We start from the raw sequence: 17,302 nt of genomic DNA, 5'->3' as shown, positions 1-17,302 counted from the left end.
GAAGACTTTCAATTGGATTAGCCTTAGCTTTAATTTCTCTTTTGCAAGCCCTAATTCCAGTGTTGTTGGGCCAGTTCCATGCTTTGATACACTTGTCTTACTTCCTCTATTTGTGTGACTTACAGTTAACTCTTTGTTCACACACAGCACTGGCAATATTTGATTCAATAGTGTAGTGAACAAACAAACTATATGCACATCCACAGCACTTAAACTAGACCAAGCAAAAACCACATGATGGAGCAGCAGTCCCCAATGGACAGCAGCCCTGACCATTCAAAATTGTGTTCAAACCACAAATACAAAATTAATGGTGATATGTATGTACTTTGATAATAATTTTTTTCTTTGAAACAACAAAGGGTTGCAGATAATCCTACTGCAAGCTGCTCCTGTTTCTGATCTGTTGTTTTCAGTATTGCGATTCCAATTTCACCTACCGGTCCAAGGCAGTTCTTTCTGGAGACTCGCGTTTGTTTAGTATAACTTTTGTTGTTAACACAATGTAGCGGTTACTTGAAAACAAACCAAAACCACTGAAAGACTAGGCCAGGGTACTGGACACTGTATAACGTGCTTCCAAATAATGAATTACAAAATCAAAAAAGGTACATTCATAGAGTCATAAAAAAGTACAGCACAGAAACAGGCCCTTCAGCCCATCTAGTCCATACTGAACCATTTAAACTGCTTGCTCCCATTGACCTGTACCCGGACCATAGCCCTCCATACTCCTACCGTCCGTGTTCCTATCCAAATTTCTCTTAAATTTTGAAATCGAGCTCGCATACATCTCTTAAGCTGGCAGCTCGTTCCACACTCTCACGACCCTCTGAGTGAATACGTTTCCCCTCGTGTTCACCTTAAACTTTTTACCTTTCACCCTTAACCCATGACCTCTAGTTGTCCCACCCAACCTCAGTGGAAAAACCCTATCTATACCCATCATTATTTTATATATCTCTATCAAATCTCTTCCCAGTTTTCTGTGTTCCAAGGAATAAAGTCCTAACCTAGTCAATCTTTCCATATAACTCAGGGCCTCCAGACCTGGCAACATCCTTGTCAACTTCCTTTGTACTCTTTCAACCTTATTTACATCTTTCCTGTAAATGCGCGGTTGACCAAAACTGCACACAACACTCCAAATTAGGCCTCACTAATGTCTTGTACAACTTCAACATTGCATTCTATCTTGTGTGCTCAATACTTTGATTTATGAAGGTCAATGGGCCAAAGGCTTTCTTTATGACCGTATCTACCTGTGATGCCACTGTCAATAAATTTTGGACCTGTATTCTCAGATCCCTGTGTTCTACCACATTCCTCAGTGCCCTACCATTCACTGTGTAACACCTACGCTGGTTGGTCCTACTGAAGATCAAGACCTCGCACTAGTCTACATTAAATTCAATCTGCCATTTTTTCAGCCCATTGTTCCAGCTGGTCCAAGTCCCAGTCTTTCTTGCTGCCCAGTGCACCCTCAATCTTGGTGTCATCCGCAAATTTGCTGATCCAGTTAACCATGTTATCATCCAGATCATCAAGAATCCCCAATGCACCAATCCCCGCAGCATGTCACTATGTCACAAGCCTCCACTCAGAGAGGCACATCTACTACCACTCTCTGTCTTCTCCCACAAAGCCAGTGTCTAATCCAATTTACTACTTCATCTAGTGTGCTGAGCAACTGATCCTTCTTAACCAACCTCCCATGCAGGACCATATAAAATCTCTTGCTAAAGTCCATGTAGATAACATCCACTGCCTTGCCTTCATCAACTTTTCTGGTAACTTCCTCGAAAAACTCAGTAAGATTGGTTAGACATGACCTATCATGCACAAAGTCACGCTGTCTATCCTTGACCATGTCCATCCAAATACTCATATGTCCGGTCCTTTAGAACACTTTCCAATAACTTTCCCACTACTGATGTCAGGCTCATTGGCTTATAACTTCCTGGTTTATTTTTAGAGCCTTTCTTAAACAGCGGAACAACATTGGCTATCCTCCAGTCCTCTGGTACCTCACCTGTCCTTAAGGATGATTCAAATGTCTCTTCTAGGGCCCTGGCCTCCTGCAAAGTCTGAGGGAACACCTTGTCAGGCCTTGGGGTTTTATCCATCCTAATTTGTCTCATGGCAGCAAACACCCTCTCCTCTGTAATCTATATATAGTCCATGAAGTTGATAACATTTTTCCTCATTTCTATAGACTCTATCCATCTCCTGAGTAAATATAGATGAAAAACATTCATTTAATATCTTCCCCCATCTTTTTTGGCTCTTCATTACCATTCTGATCTCCCAGACCAATCTTGTCCCTTGCAATCCTTTTGCTGTCTACATATCTGTAGAGTACCTAAGGATTCTCCTTCACCTTGTCTGCTAAGGCAATCTTGTGCCTTTTAGCTGTTATTTCTTCCTTAAGAGTTCTCTTACATTTCTGATATTACACAAGCACACCTGCCTATACCTGCAATGTACCTCCTTTTACCTTAAACAGGGCCTCAATACCTCTTGAAAGACAAGGTTCCCCTACACCTATTGTCTTTACCTTTTATTCTAACAGGCACATACAGGCTTTGTATTCTCAAAATTTCACTTTTGAATGCCTTTACTTTATTGTCACCAAACAATTGATAGAGCATACAATCATCACAGCGATATTTGATTCTGCGCTTCGCGCTCCCTGAAGTACAAATCGAAGTAACTATAATAAAAATTTAAATTATAAATCATAATTAGAAAGTAGAAAAGGGAAAGTAAGGTAGTGCAAGTCAGGTCCGGATATTTGGAAGGTACGGCCCAGATCCGGGTCAGGATCTGTTCAGCAGTCTTATCACAGTTGGAAAGAAGCTGTTTCCAAATCTGGCCGTACGAATCTTCATGCTGCTGAACCTTCTCCTGGAGGGAAGAGGGACAAAAAGTGTGTTGGCTGGGTGGGTTGTGTCCTTGATTATCCTGGCAGCACTGCTCCGACAGCGTGCGGTGTAAAGTGAGTCCGAGGATGGAAGATTGGTTTGTGTGATGTGCTGGGCTATGTTCACGATCTTCTGCAGCTTCTTCTGGTCTTGGACAGGACAACTTCCATACCAGGTTGTGGTGCACCCTAGAAGAATACCACTTATAAAGTACATGCTTTGTCAGGAAACAACCTGTCCCAGTCCACACTTGCCAGATCCTTTCCAATACCATCAAAACTGGCCTTTGTGTAATTTAGAATCTTAATCCAAGGACTAGAGCTAGCTTTTTGCATATTTACTTAGAAACTAATGGTGTTATGATCACTCGATACAAAGTGTTCCCCTGCACAAACTCCTGTCACTTGCCCTGTCTCATTCCTGAACAGCAAATCAAGTATTGCACACTCTGTGTGACATTTTCTCTGACTAGTAACGCCACCGCTCCTCTTTTAATCCTCCTGTATGCTCTGTAGCATCTAAAAAATCGGAACCCCTGGAATGTTGAGCTGCCAGTCTTGCCCCTCCTGAATTGAAATATACACAGCTCAGGACATTAGTCGCACCATGCTCAACCATGCTTGATTCCTGGCTTTGAGGTTTTAACAACATCTGTCTTCACAACCTCTCCACTGTCTGTTCTGACACACTGGTTGCCATCCCCCTGCAACTCTAGTTTAAACCCCTTTCTCTCCGCCCCCTGCCCCCCGTGCAGCACTACAGCACTAGCAAACCTTCCCACTAGCATATTAGTCACCTTCTAGTTAAGTGCAAAATTTACTTTCTGTACAGGGCTCACCTTCCCTGGAAGAGAGCCCAATGATCCAAAAATCTTATGCCCTCCCTCCTACATCTACTCCTTAGCCACAGGTTAAACTGTATAATCTTCCTATTTCTGGCATGGTTAGCAATCCTGAGATCACAATCCTGGAGATCCTGCCTTTACCTTAGCGCCTAACTCCCTCAACTGACTTTGCAGAACCTTGTCACTCTTCCTTTGTATGTCATTGGTACCTATGTGGACCACGACCTCTGGCATCCTTCCACTTCACCCTTCCACTTAAAAATGCTGAGAACTCAATCTGAGATGTCCCCGACCCTGACACTGGGAGGCAACAAACTGTCCAGGAATCTCATTTTCATCCACAGAACCTCCTTTCTGTTCTTCTAACTAATGAATCTCCTATCACCACAGCTAACCTCTCCTTCTCCACCCCCCCTCCCCCCACCTTCCCTTCTGAGTCACAGAGCCAGACTCATTCCAGAGACCTGACCAATGCGACTCTCCCCTGCTAGGTCAATTCCGCCCCCCACCCCCCCACTCCTCCCCAAATAGTATCCAAAGTGATATATTGTTGTTGAGGGGGATAGCCACAGGGGTACTCTGCATTGGCTGTTTATCATATCTATCACACCCTCAGCCTCCCAAATGATCCGGAGTTCATCCAGTTCCTGCTCCAACTCCTTAACTCTTAGTGTTAGAAGCTGCAGCTGGATGCACTTCTGGCAGTTGTAGGCCTCAGGGATACTGAAGGTCTCCCTGCCTTGCCACATCCTGCAAGAGGAGCATTCCACTATCCTGCCTGGCCTCTTTACTGTTCTAACTGAGCAAATATAAAGAAGGAAAAATGTTGAAATTGTGTAAGACATTGGTGAGGCCTAATTTGGAGGATTGTGTGGAATATTTGATTACCTGCCTACAGGAAAGATGTAAATAAGAATGAAAGAATACAGAGAAAATTTACAAGAATGTTGCTGGGACGTCTGAGTGAAAGGGAAAGATTGAATAGGTTAGGACTTTATTCCTTGAAACATAGAAGATTAAAAGGAGAGCTAATAGAGGTGTACAGAATTATGAGAGGTGTAGATAGGATAAATGCAAACAGGTTTCTTCCACTGAGGTTGGTGAGGCTACAAGAGGTCATGGGTTAAGGGTGAAAGGTGAAAAGTTTAAGGGGGACATGAAGGGAGACTACTTCACTCAAAGGGTTGTGAGAGCGTGGAATGAACTGCCAGTACAAGTGGTGCATGCAAGCTTGATTTCAGCGTTTAAGAGAAGTTTGGATAGGTACATGGGTGGTAGGGGTATGGAAGGCTGTGGTCCCAGTGCAGGCAGTTTAATTGGTTCAGCATGGACTAGATGCTGAACTAGGGTCTTTTTCTGTGCTGTACTTCTCTATGATTTTAATAAACTGTGGGTGGGAACTCCACCTGCATCTTTTTTGCCTTCTTTGAGTCAAGCCTCTCCTCACTGAAGCCTCAAAGAGCTAAAGGCTCAAAAACCCCATTCTAACTCTGTCCACTTCAAGAATAGCCGCTCTGCTTGCCTGACTTTAATTTGTTCTTGCCAATCAATCCTGATTGCTGATTGGCCGCTGTTGAAACTGCCAAGAGTCGCTGCTTTTTCTACTCAATCATTGAATCTGAATGAGCCACTCTTCCCAAGCTTCCAATCTCAGATTTGCCGCTGCTCAAAGTTCGGTTCTTTATTCTGAAATCAGCAAAGACAAACAATCTTATAACAATAAAAAAACAACAAAACTAAATTAGCAATATGGTGAGAAACTAAATTAGCGATATAGTGATCTTAGCATTCAAAGCAGTGTAACTTGGCGAAATAATGAAGTTAGTGATCTAGTTAGTGTTCCAATAACACCTCAATTAGCTGTCACCAAAAAAAATCATGCTCACTCTCCACTAAACTAAACAACTAACAAAGTGTGAATAGGTAACGATACTCATTTGCTTCTACCATACCACTCCCCAACCCATGAGACAAATTACAATAATAAACTACAATACAGACAGAAAATAGATATATGGCTCCAATGGACAGAAAATAGATACATGGCTCCAACAAATAGTATTGTTGTAGAAATTACTTCTAAATATTAGAGATTTGGCTTGTGAATATTTTGCAAAAATATCAGCACTATCTTAAAACAGTGCCACATGAGAGGTTAGTAAACAAAATGAATGCATATAGTAAGTCTAATACATTGATTTGGATTGAGGATTAGTTAATGGAGATACAACAGGAAAAAAAGGGCTAATTTTGTGTTTGGAGACTGACTAAGGGGATACCATATTGTTTTGGAACAAAGATTTTGGATTTAGGAATCAAGTGTAATATTCAGGTTTGTTGTTGATATAAATGTATTGACAGTGTGGACTGTGAGGAGGAATGCAGCGATTCCAGGATATATATACATGCAGTAAGTTTACCACGAAATGTTTTAGGAATGAGGCGATTTAATTATGAGATTGGAGAAAATGGTATTTCTCCTTGAAGAATAAGTAGCTAAAAGAAGGAATGGGAGGTATTCAAAATTGAGTCCTTAACTCATAGGATAAAGCAAATCATAGTTGGGGACTTCAACCAGCCTTGTTTGAAGAAAATCCTGCCCAATTACAAACAGCATATAACCTGTTACACTAGAGGTCCCAACACACTGTACCACTGTTATACTAAGGTTATGAATGCCTACCATTCCATGCCCAGACTGCATTTCGGTAAATCAGATCACTCAAGTCAAGTCTATTGTCATTTCGACCATAATAATAATAATTTACTTATTATTTAATTATTTATGGTTTTATATTGCTATATTTCTACACTATTCTTGGTTGGTGTGACTGTAACGAAACCCAATTTCCCTCAGGATCAATAAAGTATGTCTGTCTGTCTGTAAACTGCTGGTACAGTACACAGTAAAAACGAAACAATGTTCCTCCAGGACCCTGGTGCTACATGAAACAACACAAAACTACACTAGACTATGTGAGACAGCATAAAGCTACACTAGACTACATAAAACAGCATAAAAACTGCACTAGACTACAGGACTACATAAAGTGCACAAAACAGTGCAGGGCAGTACAATAATAAGACAATAGGCGCAGTAGAGGACAAATTACAATATAATAATAAATGATGTAGATGTCAGTCTAGACTCTGAGTATTGAGGAGTCTGATGGCTTGAGGGAAGAAACTGTTACACAGTCTGGTCGTGAGAGCCCGAATGCTTCGGTACCTTTTACCAGATGGCAGGAGGGAGAAGAGTTTGTGTGAGGGGTGCGTGGGGTCCTTCACAGTACGTAGCTTTGTGAGTGCAGCGTGTGGTGTAAATGTCTGTAATGGCAGGAAGAGAGACCCTGATGATCTTCTCAGCAGGCCTCACTATCCGCTGCAGGGTCTTGCGATCCGAGACAGTGCAGTTCCCAAACCAGGCAGTGATACAGCTGCTCAGGATGCTCTCGATACATCCTCTGTAGAATGTGGTGAGGATGGGGGGTGGGAGATGGACTTTTCTTACTTGGTGTCCTCCTACCTGCATACAGACAGAGGCTAAAGAGTAAATTTCCAGAAATTGGGACAGCAAAGAGGTGGTCGTGGGTGGCATGTCCTGGGTGGGAGGTGCCAGCCAGGACATGCTCTTTTCTCACTGCTCCCATCAGAAGAAGCTACAGGAGCCTCAGGTATCACAACACCATGTTCAGGAACAGTTACTACCCTTCAACCTTCAGGCTCTTTAGCCAGAGGAGACAACTTTGCTCAACTTCAATTGCCCCATCTTTGAAATGTTCCCACAACCAGTGTTATTGATATTTATTGTTTGTTTATTTATTTATTTATTTATTATTTCTTTCTTTTTGTATTTGCATTTGTTGTCTTTTGCACACTGGTTGATCATTCAAGATGGTGTGGTCTTTAATTGATTCTATTATGGTTATTATTCTATTATGGATTTATTGAATATGCCTGCAAGAAAATGAATCTCAGGGCTGTCTATGGTGACATATGTGGACTTTGATAATAAATGTACTTTGAACTTTGCACAACTAGAGGTCGTTCAGAATTAGAAGAGCAAAAAGGAAAATGAGAAATTACTTCAATGTTTAAGAGCAGGGATAGAATTAAAGATTTCCTCATTCCCCCTTGAAAATTTTTTTTTGATTTTGTTTAGCTCCTTAGCTTGTACTGAAGTGCTCCCTTATTTTTGTTTCCTTCACTGATGAAAATAGTTTAACTTTCTACCCAAATAATGCTTTTATATTTTTATCAGATCAATCAGGTTGTCAAGCCTTTGATCCTTTTCGCTAAAAAAAATCATACTTCCTTTATTCAGGCCAATTCTTAGCTGTCATGTTTACATTAGGACAAATAATCAGATAACCCCAAGCAGTTGTACCATGGGTGATTATCTATAAGGTACAGAAAATCATTTGGCCACTTAACCTGGGTGTTCACTGATTCTATTAATTTTATATAGATATTGTGACAGAAATATTCAAAATGCACTGCCGCTTCTGTCGCTGAAATTCCATCCTCTAATGGTGATCTCACATGTTGTAGATTTACAGAATGGAAAATCGATGGCCAATGGAGTTACAAATGGAATTCATCTCCATAGTAATGGCTTTAGGCTGTCGGAAGCATGGCCACAAAGTAGGTAAGAAATCATTCACCTTGAATGGCAAGGATTGTATTGGATTTGCACAACTGGGATCTGGTAAGAGTAAGGTTCTGCAACTTCCCTAGGGTTAAATTTTGGGCTTTAACGATCTGGGAAAACAAAAGAGTTGTATTTCTATAGAACCTCTCAAATATGCAAGTGCATGGCTGCCAAATTTTCTTCAAGTGTGATCAGAATTAATATGTGGAAAGTGACAGCTATCATTTTGCACACACTGTTTCCACAGACAGGAAATTATGATTTGAGCAATGAATACATTGGTCAGTGATGTTCTTAGAATTGTCCCATTTATTCATCTTTGGCTTCCTGAGAAAGGATTCTGAGACTCAGTGTATCATCTCATCAGGAAGATGTAGCTTTGTAAACAATAGAGCAGACACCAGCTTCATTAGTACAGTACTGTCATTGGCCAATTTTGTTTTTAGTACTCAATTCTCTGGAAAACAGCTGCAACTCAATTTTGATTCAGTTGTAAGTGCTGCCGACCTGTACTCAGGTGATGCCAAAATGAGTCCAGGATCCTTCTGTTCCTGTGGTTGATAGTCATAGAAAAGTCTTAAAGTAAAGACCATAAGCTACAATTGGAAGTTTTAAAACTTCGGAGGAGATGCAGTTGGCACAAACAGGCTTTGCTAGGATTCTGTAGAGGAGATGAGGACCCAATTTCTATACTTGTTCTGCTTTTAAAAGAGTCTTCAACAAACCCAATTTGCACAAATAAAGTTTCTTGAAATAGAACTTCATTAGTTTGTTTCAGACAGTGGAAGTTACTTAAGCAAATCAACTCATACCTGGTTTGTAATTTACTCTTTTTTCCTGCCTTTACTTCATAACCTTTAATAGTTTTATTTGGTGAAGGAATAAATCTCAATTAATATCCAGTATCATAGCTTTTTAAGAAAAAGAGTTTCTAAACAACATACAGGTGGTCCCACTGTAAAAAAAAAAACTGGTTCCATTTTTGCAAATATCTGTAAGTCAATGTTGTCCAAAAGTTAGAATAGACAAAAATACTGTATGGCAGGATTTCCCAACCTTTTTATGTCATGGACCCTTACCATTAACCAAGGGTCCATGAACCCCAGGTTGAGAACATATGCATTTATGAAGTCAAATGGCTTGTGTTCTAAACAGGTTTGAGTGTATAAGGAAGTCTTATTGAGGTTACTCAGGGCTTTTCTGAGACCTTATGTAGTGTGATATTTGCAGGTCTCCACATCTTTATTTTCCTTGGATGCATACAGTGCAGTTTGTATAGATTAGTGCTGAGGAGAAAGTAAGTTAAATTGGTCAATACCAACTAGATTTTAGAAGAATGACATTGAGTCATGGAAATTCTGAATGAGATTAATGAAGATGTGCTAAATGTTTTTTTTTGGTGCAGCTGGGGAGTATAGAAAAAGGAGGATAGTCTCAGGATAAAGGGGTGACTGTTTTAGAATTGAGATGAAGTTAAAATCTGTGTGGAGAGGGTTTTGAATTTTGGAAATTCAGCATATCATAAAACCGACTGTGACCCTTGCAGTGCATATACACGAAGCTCTGCAAAGAGTTAAGCACATTCTCAAAAATCACCCAAGCAGGAAATGTCCTTCAGGGTTTTTAATGAGATCTTACTTGTGAAACTCAGAAGTTACGTAAAATACATGTTAAACTCAATACAAAATTGCCATGCACCTGAATATACTAATACTGTTGATTATTCCCACGATCAACATTAACCATGGTAATTCACACACACCACACCAATAACTAGCCCATGTAAATAAGAGTAAACTTGTGGTGCAATGATATCTTAATAATGATAAGTGAAAAACATAATATTTCCTTCAAAATATATCTACTAAATGTTTACCAAAATTAACAAAACTTAAGACTCACAGATACTGCTGTTTCAGGCGTAAATAAATAGCGGATGGAGATGGATGTCTTTCCACGACATGCCTCAAAATAAAATCCCAATTAACCTCTGCCGGAAATGATATAAAAGCATCTTATGTACAGGAAGTGATGTTCATAGGTGCGAAATGAACTGCACCTCTAAAGCCCATAACCCTCTTGAGTGCTCAGACACGGCTTGGATCATTAAATTTTTCGACTAACGGAAATGAATGATACAGTTTTGGACAGGAACGTGTTCCTGATCTGGGATCAGGCATGACCATGTTGAATGGGCAGAGCAGGCTTGAAGAGTTGTTGTTTGATTCTGTGCTCATATGAATTGCCCTTTCAGCCTTCTAAACTGTTAAAATAGTAATGGTATTAACAGTTCAGGAAGGTACCTCATCATTACCTTCAAGGGCAACCAGGCTTGGGCAATAAATCTTGATCTTGACATCCGCATACCAGTGAATAAAACTTTTTAAAATAAACCTTTTAACCTCACTGCATTCTATTTCCATGTTCAATGTGGTAAGATGCAGTGACAGAAATGAGCAATTATTTCAAAAGTTTGGGGTACTTTTTGAAAAATAATGGGACTCTATCTTTATTGTGGATATTTAATATACTCTTTTTGGTTTTGGTCATCAGGATGTGGACTTTTCTCTTTACAGTGTTCCCTACGAATTGTCACCACACTTAGAAAAACTGAAACAGCAAGCAAACGATGCCTTCTCTCGGCAACAATGGACACTGGCCATTCAGCTTTATAGTAAGGCCATTCAGCAAGCAGCCAGAAACCCCACGCTTTATGGCAACAGAGCTGCAGCCTTCATGAAGCGCAAATGGTAAGGAATGTTCCTGCTTCACCACTGGAGTTGCCTAACGATCTAATGAACTGTAGGTTCTATTAACTAGTATGCCTGGTTATTTAGATAGATATTTGGCATCGGTAAGGTAGAGGGTACAATTTTTCTCCAGGTTAAGGGAGTCCAAAACTAGGAGACATAGGTTTAGACTGAAAGAAGAAAGATTCATAAGGAGCCTAAGTAGCATCTTTTACATGCAGAGAGTGGTGAGTATATGGAATGAGCTTCCAGAAGAAGTGGTTGATGCAGGTGCGATATTATCATTTAAGGAGCACTAGTATAGGTACTTGGAGGGATGAGGCTTACAGGGCTATGGACCAAATGCAGGAAAGTGGGGAGTAGCTGGGTGGGCACAGTGGTCAGCATGAACTGGTTGGGCTAAAGGGCCTGTATCCATTCTGTATTGCTCTATGATTCTTATCATTTTGCTTTGCCTCTTCTTATTCCTTCGTTGCTGCACTGAGCTGGAATCTCTTCTGTAGGGCCACGTATCTGTTTTCTATCTGCATTGTATTTTGTGTATGTTTAGTATAGTAAACATTATTATGCTTACTATGGTAGTTAGTCACATGAGCTGGGCCGTGGTAAAAGCAAAGAGTTTAGTTACGGATTCATACTTTGTCTTTGGATTTTGGTTGGAGTCATTTAGAGTTAGAGACAACCAGGTGTGATGTCTTTTTGTTTATTGCTTAACTTTGTTTAAATCCGCTTAATTTCACCTAATATTGCCAGTTTTAGTTTTGTTAGTTTTATTGCTTCAAAATTGTTTGTTTTGCTAGTGGTTTAATAAAGGATCAAATACATTTCTTTGACTTTGAACATTATCATTGGGGATCAGAAAGCGCAACATACAGGATGGCTCCCCTTGCTTGGTTTCTAACTGCGGTGTTGGTTTATTCGAGTAGCTGTTACATCTTCCATGTTTGTTTATTTTGGCTTTCTGAGACTAAATGTGTAATATTGATCATGGCTCACTTATGCTTTCAACATATCATTTAAGAATGGGGATAACCTGAATGGCAATAGCAACATTTGAGATGGAGTTAGAATATTAAAATATAATAAGCTTTCTGTTAGTGTTTTTTTTATAATGGGTAAGTGAGAGGCAAAGTGGTAAATATGGAGGATGGTAGGAAGGTAGCGCTAGTGTCTGGGATGCACTTCTAAAGGTAGTAGTGGAGGCAAATTAAAGTTAGCACCTAAAAAGTATTGGAAATGAAATAGTTCTGCAGTCCATTGGGGAGAGGGAAAAAGAATGGATTACTTATTCAGTAAACCACCACTTGAACCAGAGAGGGACTAATATTCTTGCAGGGAAATTTGCTACTGCCACATGTTAGGGCTTAAACAACATTGGCAGTGACCGAGTGGTTGTGTGGGTCTTTGAGCAGGAGTAAGTTATGGGATAAAGCAACAGCAACACAAGCAAGTTTAGTAATCGTAATAACCAGGGTACCGTAAAGAGAGGGAAAGAATTCTCATTTAAACTGTATTTATTTTACTGCCTGAGGCCTAACAGTTAAGGTGACTGAACCAAAAGCATGGATTGGCATTAGGATGTTATAGCCATAACATAAATGTGACCGAAAGAAGGACAGGACAGACAACTTCAGGGTACAGATAATTCAGGTGTGACAGAGGTACAGGTAAGCTAGGAGAGGGTGTTGCTTTTTTTGATAAAGGAGTATGTAATGGCAGTGCTTAGAGATGACATTCTTGGGGGATTGTCCATATGGGTAGGAACTTAGAATCAAGAAAGGGAGAGTCACTCTAACTGTATTATAGACCCAACAATAGTCGGTGGGAATTTGATGAGCAGGTGTGTAGAGAAATTGCTCATAGTTGTAAGAATAATAGGGTGTATTAGTGGGAGATTTTAATTTCCCCAGTTTGACTAGGTCATCCAGAGTGTTAAAGACCTGGAGTGGTTGGTATTTGTCAACTCTGACCAGGAAGATCAATAACTAGAGGACCTCCAATATACCGGACCTCCTCCGGCCGTTGGTGTAGTGGCATCAACACCGGACTTTAAGGCGAGTGGTCCTGGGATGGAATCCAGCCAGGGCCCCTTGCACGCTTTCCATCCATGCTGAGTTGAGCATTAAGTTAGTAACTTGGCCTCGGGGAAAAACAGACAAATGCTGAAGAACCAGCAAAAAGTGCCACCTGATGCGCCACAAGGCGCAAAAAGGAACAACAATGGGTAGGAACTAGCAAAGGTCGATTGGGTAAGTCTGCTTGAAGGCAAAGGAACAAACAAGTTGGAAGCTTTTAAGAGTCCAGGGGTAGCATATTCCTGTTAGGTTGAACAGTAAACCTTGCAAGCTTAAGGAACCCTAGCTAACAAAAGGCATTGAGGCTCTGGTCAAGTTAAAGAAAGAAGCATACATTGAGGTTGGGGATGAGTGAATCACTTGACAATATACTTGAGGGAAATAAAAGAGGGCAAAGGGAAGGTTTGAGACAGATCTGGCAGGTAAAGTTAAGAAAATCCCAAAATGTTCTATAGTTACATTAAGAGTAAAAGGGTGGCTAAGGAGAGAGCAGGTCCCCTTAGAGATCAGTAGGGCCATGCTATGTTTCCGGTTGCAGGAGGTATTTATGATATTTAATGAATATTTACCCTCTGAGTTTATGGTTACTCAAGAGATAAGGGAAACAGGTGGAGATGTTTTAGAGAACATTTATATTACCAGGAAGGTGACGTTGCAACTTTAAAGGGCATGAAGGTGAATAAATCCCCAGAGCCTTACTGAGTGCAAGCTTGGACCTTATGGGAGGGTAGAGAGGAATGCTTCCATCTTTAGCCACAGGTGAGGTTGCTAAAGTAATTCTGTTGTTTAAAAATGGTAACAAGAACAAACTAGAGAAGTACATGCCAATCAGCCTGACATCAATGTTGGGGAAATTACTGGAGGAAATTCTGAGGGAGAGGATCTACCAGGATTTGTACAGGCAAAGTGTGATTAGGAAGAGCCAGCGTGGCTTTGCGCATGAACCTTTTAGAATTTTTTTTTTGAAGAGGTAACCAAAAGTGTAGATGAGGGGGCAAGGCGGTGAATGTTGTCCCTTTGGTCTTTAGCAAGGCCTTCTGCAGGGTCCCATATCATAGTTTGGTCTGGAAGGTTAGATCCCATAAAATCCAGGGAGAGCTAGTTAACTGGATTCAGAACTGTCCTGGAGGAGGTTGGAAGCAAGGGAATGGCAGTTGAAGTTTGTTTCTTGTCATGGAGGCCAGAGGTATACTACAAGGAATGGTGTTACAGCCCTTGTGGTTCATTATTTATATAAATGATATGGATGCAAATGCACAAAGCTTGTTCAGTAAGTTTGTGGATGACAGCAGATTAGGATGGGTTGTTAGTGAAGAAGGCTGTTGTAGATTACAGAGGGATCCTGATCAGTTAGGGAAGTGGCATGCGGTGTGACAAATAGATTTCAATACAAATGAGCATTAGGTGATGTGTTTCATTTTTGTAAACTCAAGCCACCATAGGAGCTGCATTGTAGGTCATTAGGGAATGTAATGGAATCGAGGGAACTAGGAGTATAGTTCATTGAAAGCAGCATCACAGGTAGACAGGATTGTGAAAAGAGTGTTTAGCATGCTGACATTCATCAGTCAAGACATTGAGTACAAGAGTTGAGACTTTATTTTGCAGATGTACAAGTCATTGATGAGTGTAAATATATTGTTTGATTAAACATTTTGTCCATTTAAATCATTAATTACTGGTTATATGTAAAAGTACATGAATGGCATAGGTCATCACGTCATAAGTACATATCTCGCTAAAAAGTAAAAATGAAACTGAGACTCGTTATTTCTGGCTCCATGTTTTATTTTGATTAGCTTTATGTTTTGAAATTACAAAACGTAACAGTGGCAACAAGGAAAATTTAAACGAATCTGAGGCAACAATCTGCCTGTGACTACCTACCTGTAGCAAGACATAGAAACATAGAAAACCTGCAGCACAATACAGGCCCCTCAGCCCACAATGCTGTGTTGAACATGTACTTACTTTAGAAATTACCTAGGGTTACCTATAGACCTCTTGTTTTCCATAACAGGCTGTGATGCAGCCAGTCAATACACTTTACAACATATTCAGAGCATAGTAGCCTATAAACCAAGTCTGAAAGGTGTGCACAGGCTATAATGCATCAAACATATACTTAAGTGCTTTCATAAAGTAAAATCTGTCACTTGGTTGACTTTATTGATTATAATTAATGCTGCTAAATCCATTCCACAAACCCTTTGCCTGAATGTCAGAGCAATTTAATGATCACTGTTTTCCTATTTATGGCTGACTCTGCATTCTCAAATTTTTAGTGTTTGAATTATAGTCAGTGTACTATATATAAAGTGAAGTGGGTGTTTTAAAAAAATGTGCCATTTATTATCGTGAAAGTATTTTGAATCATTGTGTCAGTATAGGTGTTATTTTTTCCAAATAAGACAAGATCAATGTCGCGTGAGCATAATGGTTTCATGCTGAGTAAATCCAGCATCTGATTTCTATCCTTTTTCTTTCAGGGATGGAGACCATTATGATGCTCTCAGAGACTGTCTGAAAGCAATTTCTTTGAACCCCTCCCATCTGAAGGCCCATTTTCGTCTGGCACGTTGCCTGTTCGAGTTGAAGTATGTTGCTGAGGCTCTGGAGTGCCTTGATGACTTTAAGGGCCGTTTTCCTGAACAAGCCCATAGCAGTGCCTGCGATGCACTAGACCGAGATATCAAGGCTGTGCTCTTTGCAAAGAATGATAACTGTAAGTCCCTACAATCTTGCTAACTGCAGTGTACATAGTCCCATCACAAAAATCAGACTTGTACATGTAACATTTATAATCTGTAATTGTAAAAACGCATATAAGGATTGGACAGGAGATTCTGCAGATGCTGGAAATCCAGAACAACACATACACACAGAGGTCAGGCAGCATCTATGGAAATGAAAATAGTTGACTTTTCTGGCCGAGACTCTTCCTCGGGAATGGAACGGAAAGGGTGAAGGTGCCAGAATAAGAAGGTGAGAGAAGGAAGAAGCTAGAAGATGATAGGTGAAGCCAGGTGGGTGGGAAAGTTAAAGGGCTGGCGAAGAAGGAATCTAATAGGAGAGATTGGACCATGGGAGAAAGGAAAGAAGGAGGGGCACCAGGCGGAGGTGAGGAGAAGAGGCAAGAGTGGACAATTGAAGAAACAAAATGTTTGTACAAAACCCAAGAGTCAGTATATAGAAACAAGGAAAGGCAACACTAACTAAATGTAGACATTGCCGGAAAAAATTACAGGCCCCAGATATAGGTTCAGGTGTCTGAACTTTGTCTCAATCATTATGTTCTGACATGGAAACATGTCCTCTAGTCCCTTGCATCTGCACCTACATGGATCCTCGCAGAAGATGCACAGACACCTTTGTGACACCAGGAACACGTGGCACATATGGCAAGGTATTCAAACTATAACCCATTACAAGTCCACCCTATGCGTCAACGACAGTGACTCCTCCCTTCCTGATAAGCCGAATGCCTTCTGTGCATGGTTTGACTATTGAATGATGTGAGATCAAGGGAAAAAAACACCTATTCCCCCCCCCCCCCCCCCCCACACACCCCAGTGAGGAACAGGCACTCTCTCTGGCCAGGATAAACCCACACAAAGCTGTGGGGCCAGACAACATATCTGATCAGGTACTGACAGACTGTACGACCCAGCTAACAGAGGTCTTAATGGACATCTTTAATATCACTTTCAAACAGTCCATTTCCCTGAAGGATTCAAGGCAGCCACAATCATTCCGGTGCCCAAGAGAGTGATGGTAACTGGCCTAAACGATTACTGCCCAGTGGAACTGACTTCAACAATTAGAAATGCTTTGAGTGGCTGTAGTGGATTGTATAAAATCACACCTACGAGCTACTTTCACAGCCTTCCAATTCACTACCACTCAAACTGGTGCATAGCCTTAGCCCTCCATTCCATCTTGTCCCATCTAGAAAACGATACCTCATACACCAGGATGTTGTTCATCGACTTGGTGTTTAACATGATCACCCCCCCACCCCAGAGGCTGGTAGGTTAACTATCCTCACTGGGACTCAA

At 40.7% G+C, this 17,302-nt stretch overlaps 1 protein-coding gene and 1 long non-coding RNA gene across 2 annotated transcripts in view; one reads left to right on the top strand and one right to left on the bottom strand.

The window, feature by feature from the left end:
• Positions 1 to 17,302, top strand: part of wdtc1 (WD and tetratricopeptide repeats 1) — a 70,305-nt gene that overhangs the window by 43,060 nt on the left and 9,943 nt on the right. Inside the window, exons 11-13 of the mRNA XM_073034285.1 lie at positions 8,320 to 8,416; positions 10,996 to 11,169; positions 15,734 to 15,969. Coding sequence (XP_072890386.1) covers positions 8,320 to 8,416; positions 10,996 to 11,169; positions 15,734 to 15,969 — 507 coding nt within the window. The remainder of the gene's footprint in view (positions 1 to 8,319; positions 8,417 to 10,995; positions 11,170 to 15,733; positions 15,970 to 17,302) is intronic.
• Positions 2,634 to 10,408, bottom strand: LOC140719583 (uncharacterized). The gene is made up of 3 exons (XR_012096954.1): positions 10,322 to 10,408; positions 5,291 to 5,454; positions 2,634 to 3,112 (listed from the first exon to the last, which is right to left on the bottom strand). It is a non-coding gene; the product is annotated as an uncharacterized lncRNA (long non-coding RNA).

Source organism: Hemitrygon akajei, chromosome 32, assembly GCF_048418815.1.
Source record: "Hemitrygon akajei chromosome 32, sHemAka1.3, whole genome shotgun sequence".
Taxonomy (NCBI): Eukaryota; Metazoa; Chordata; class Chondrichthyes; order Myliobatiformes; family Dasyatidae; genus Hemitrygon; species Hemitrygon akajei.
This window is presented reverse-complemented; position numbering and strand designations above follow the sequence as displayed.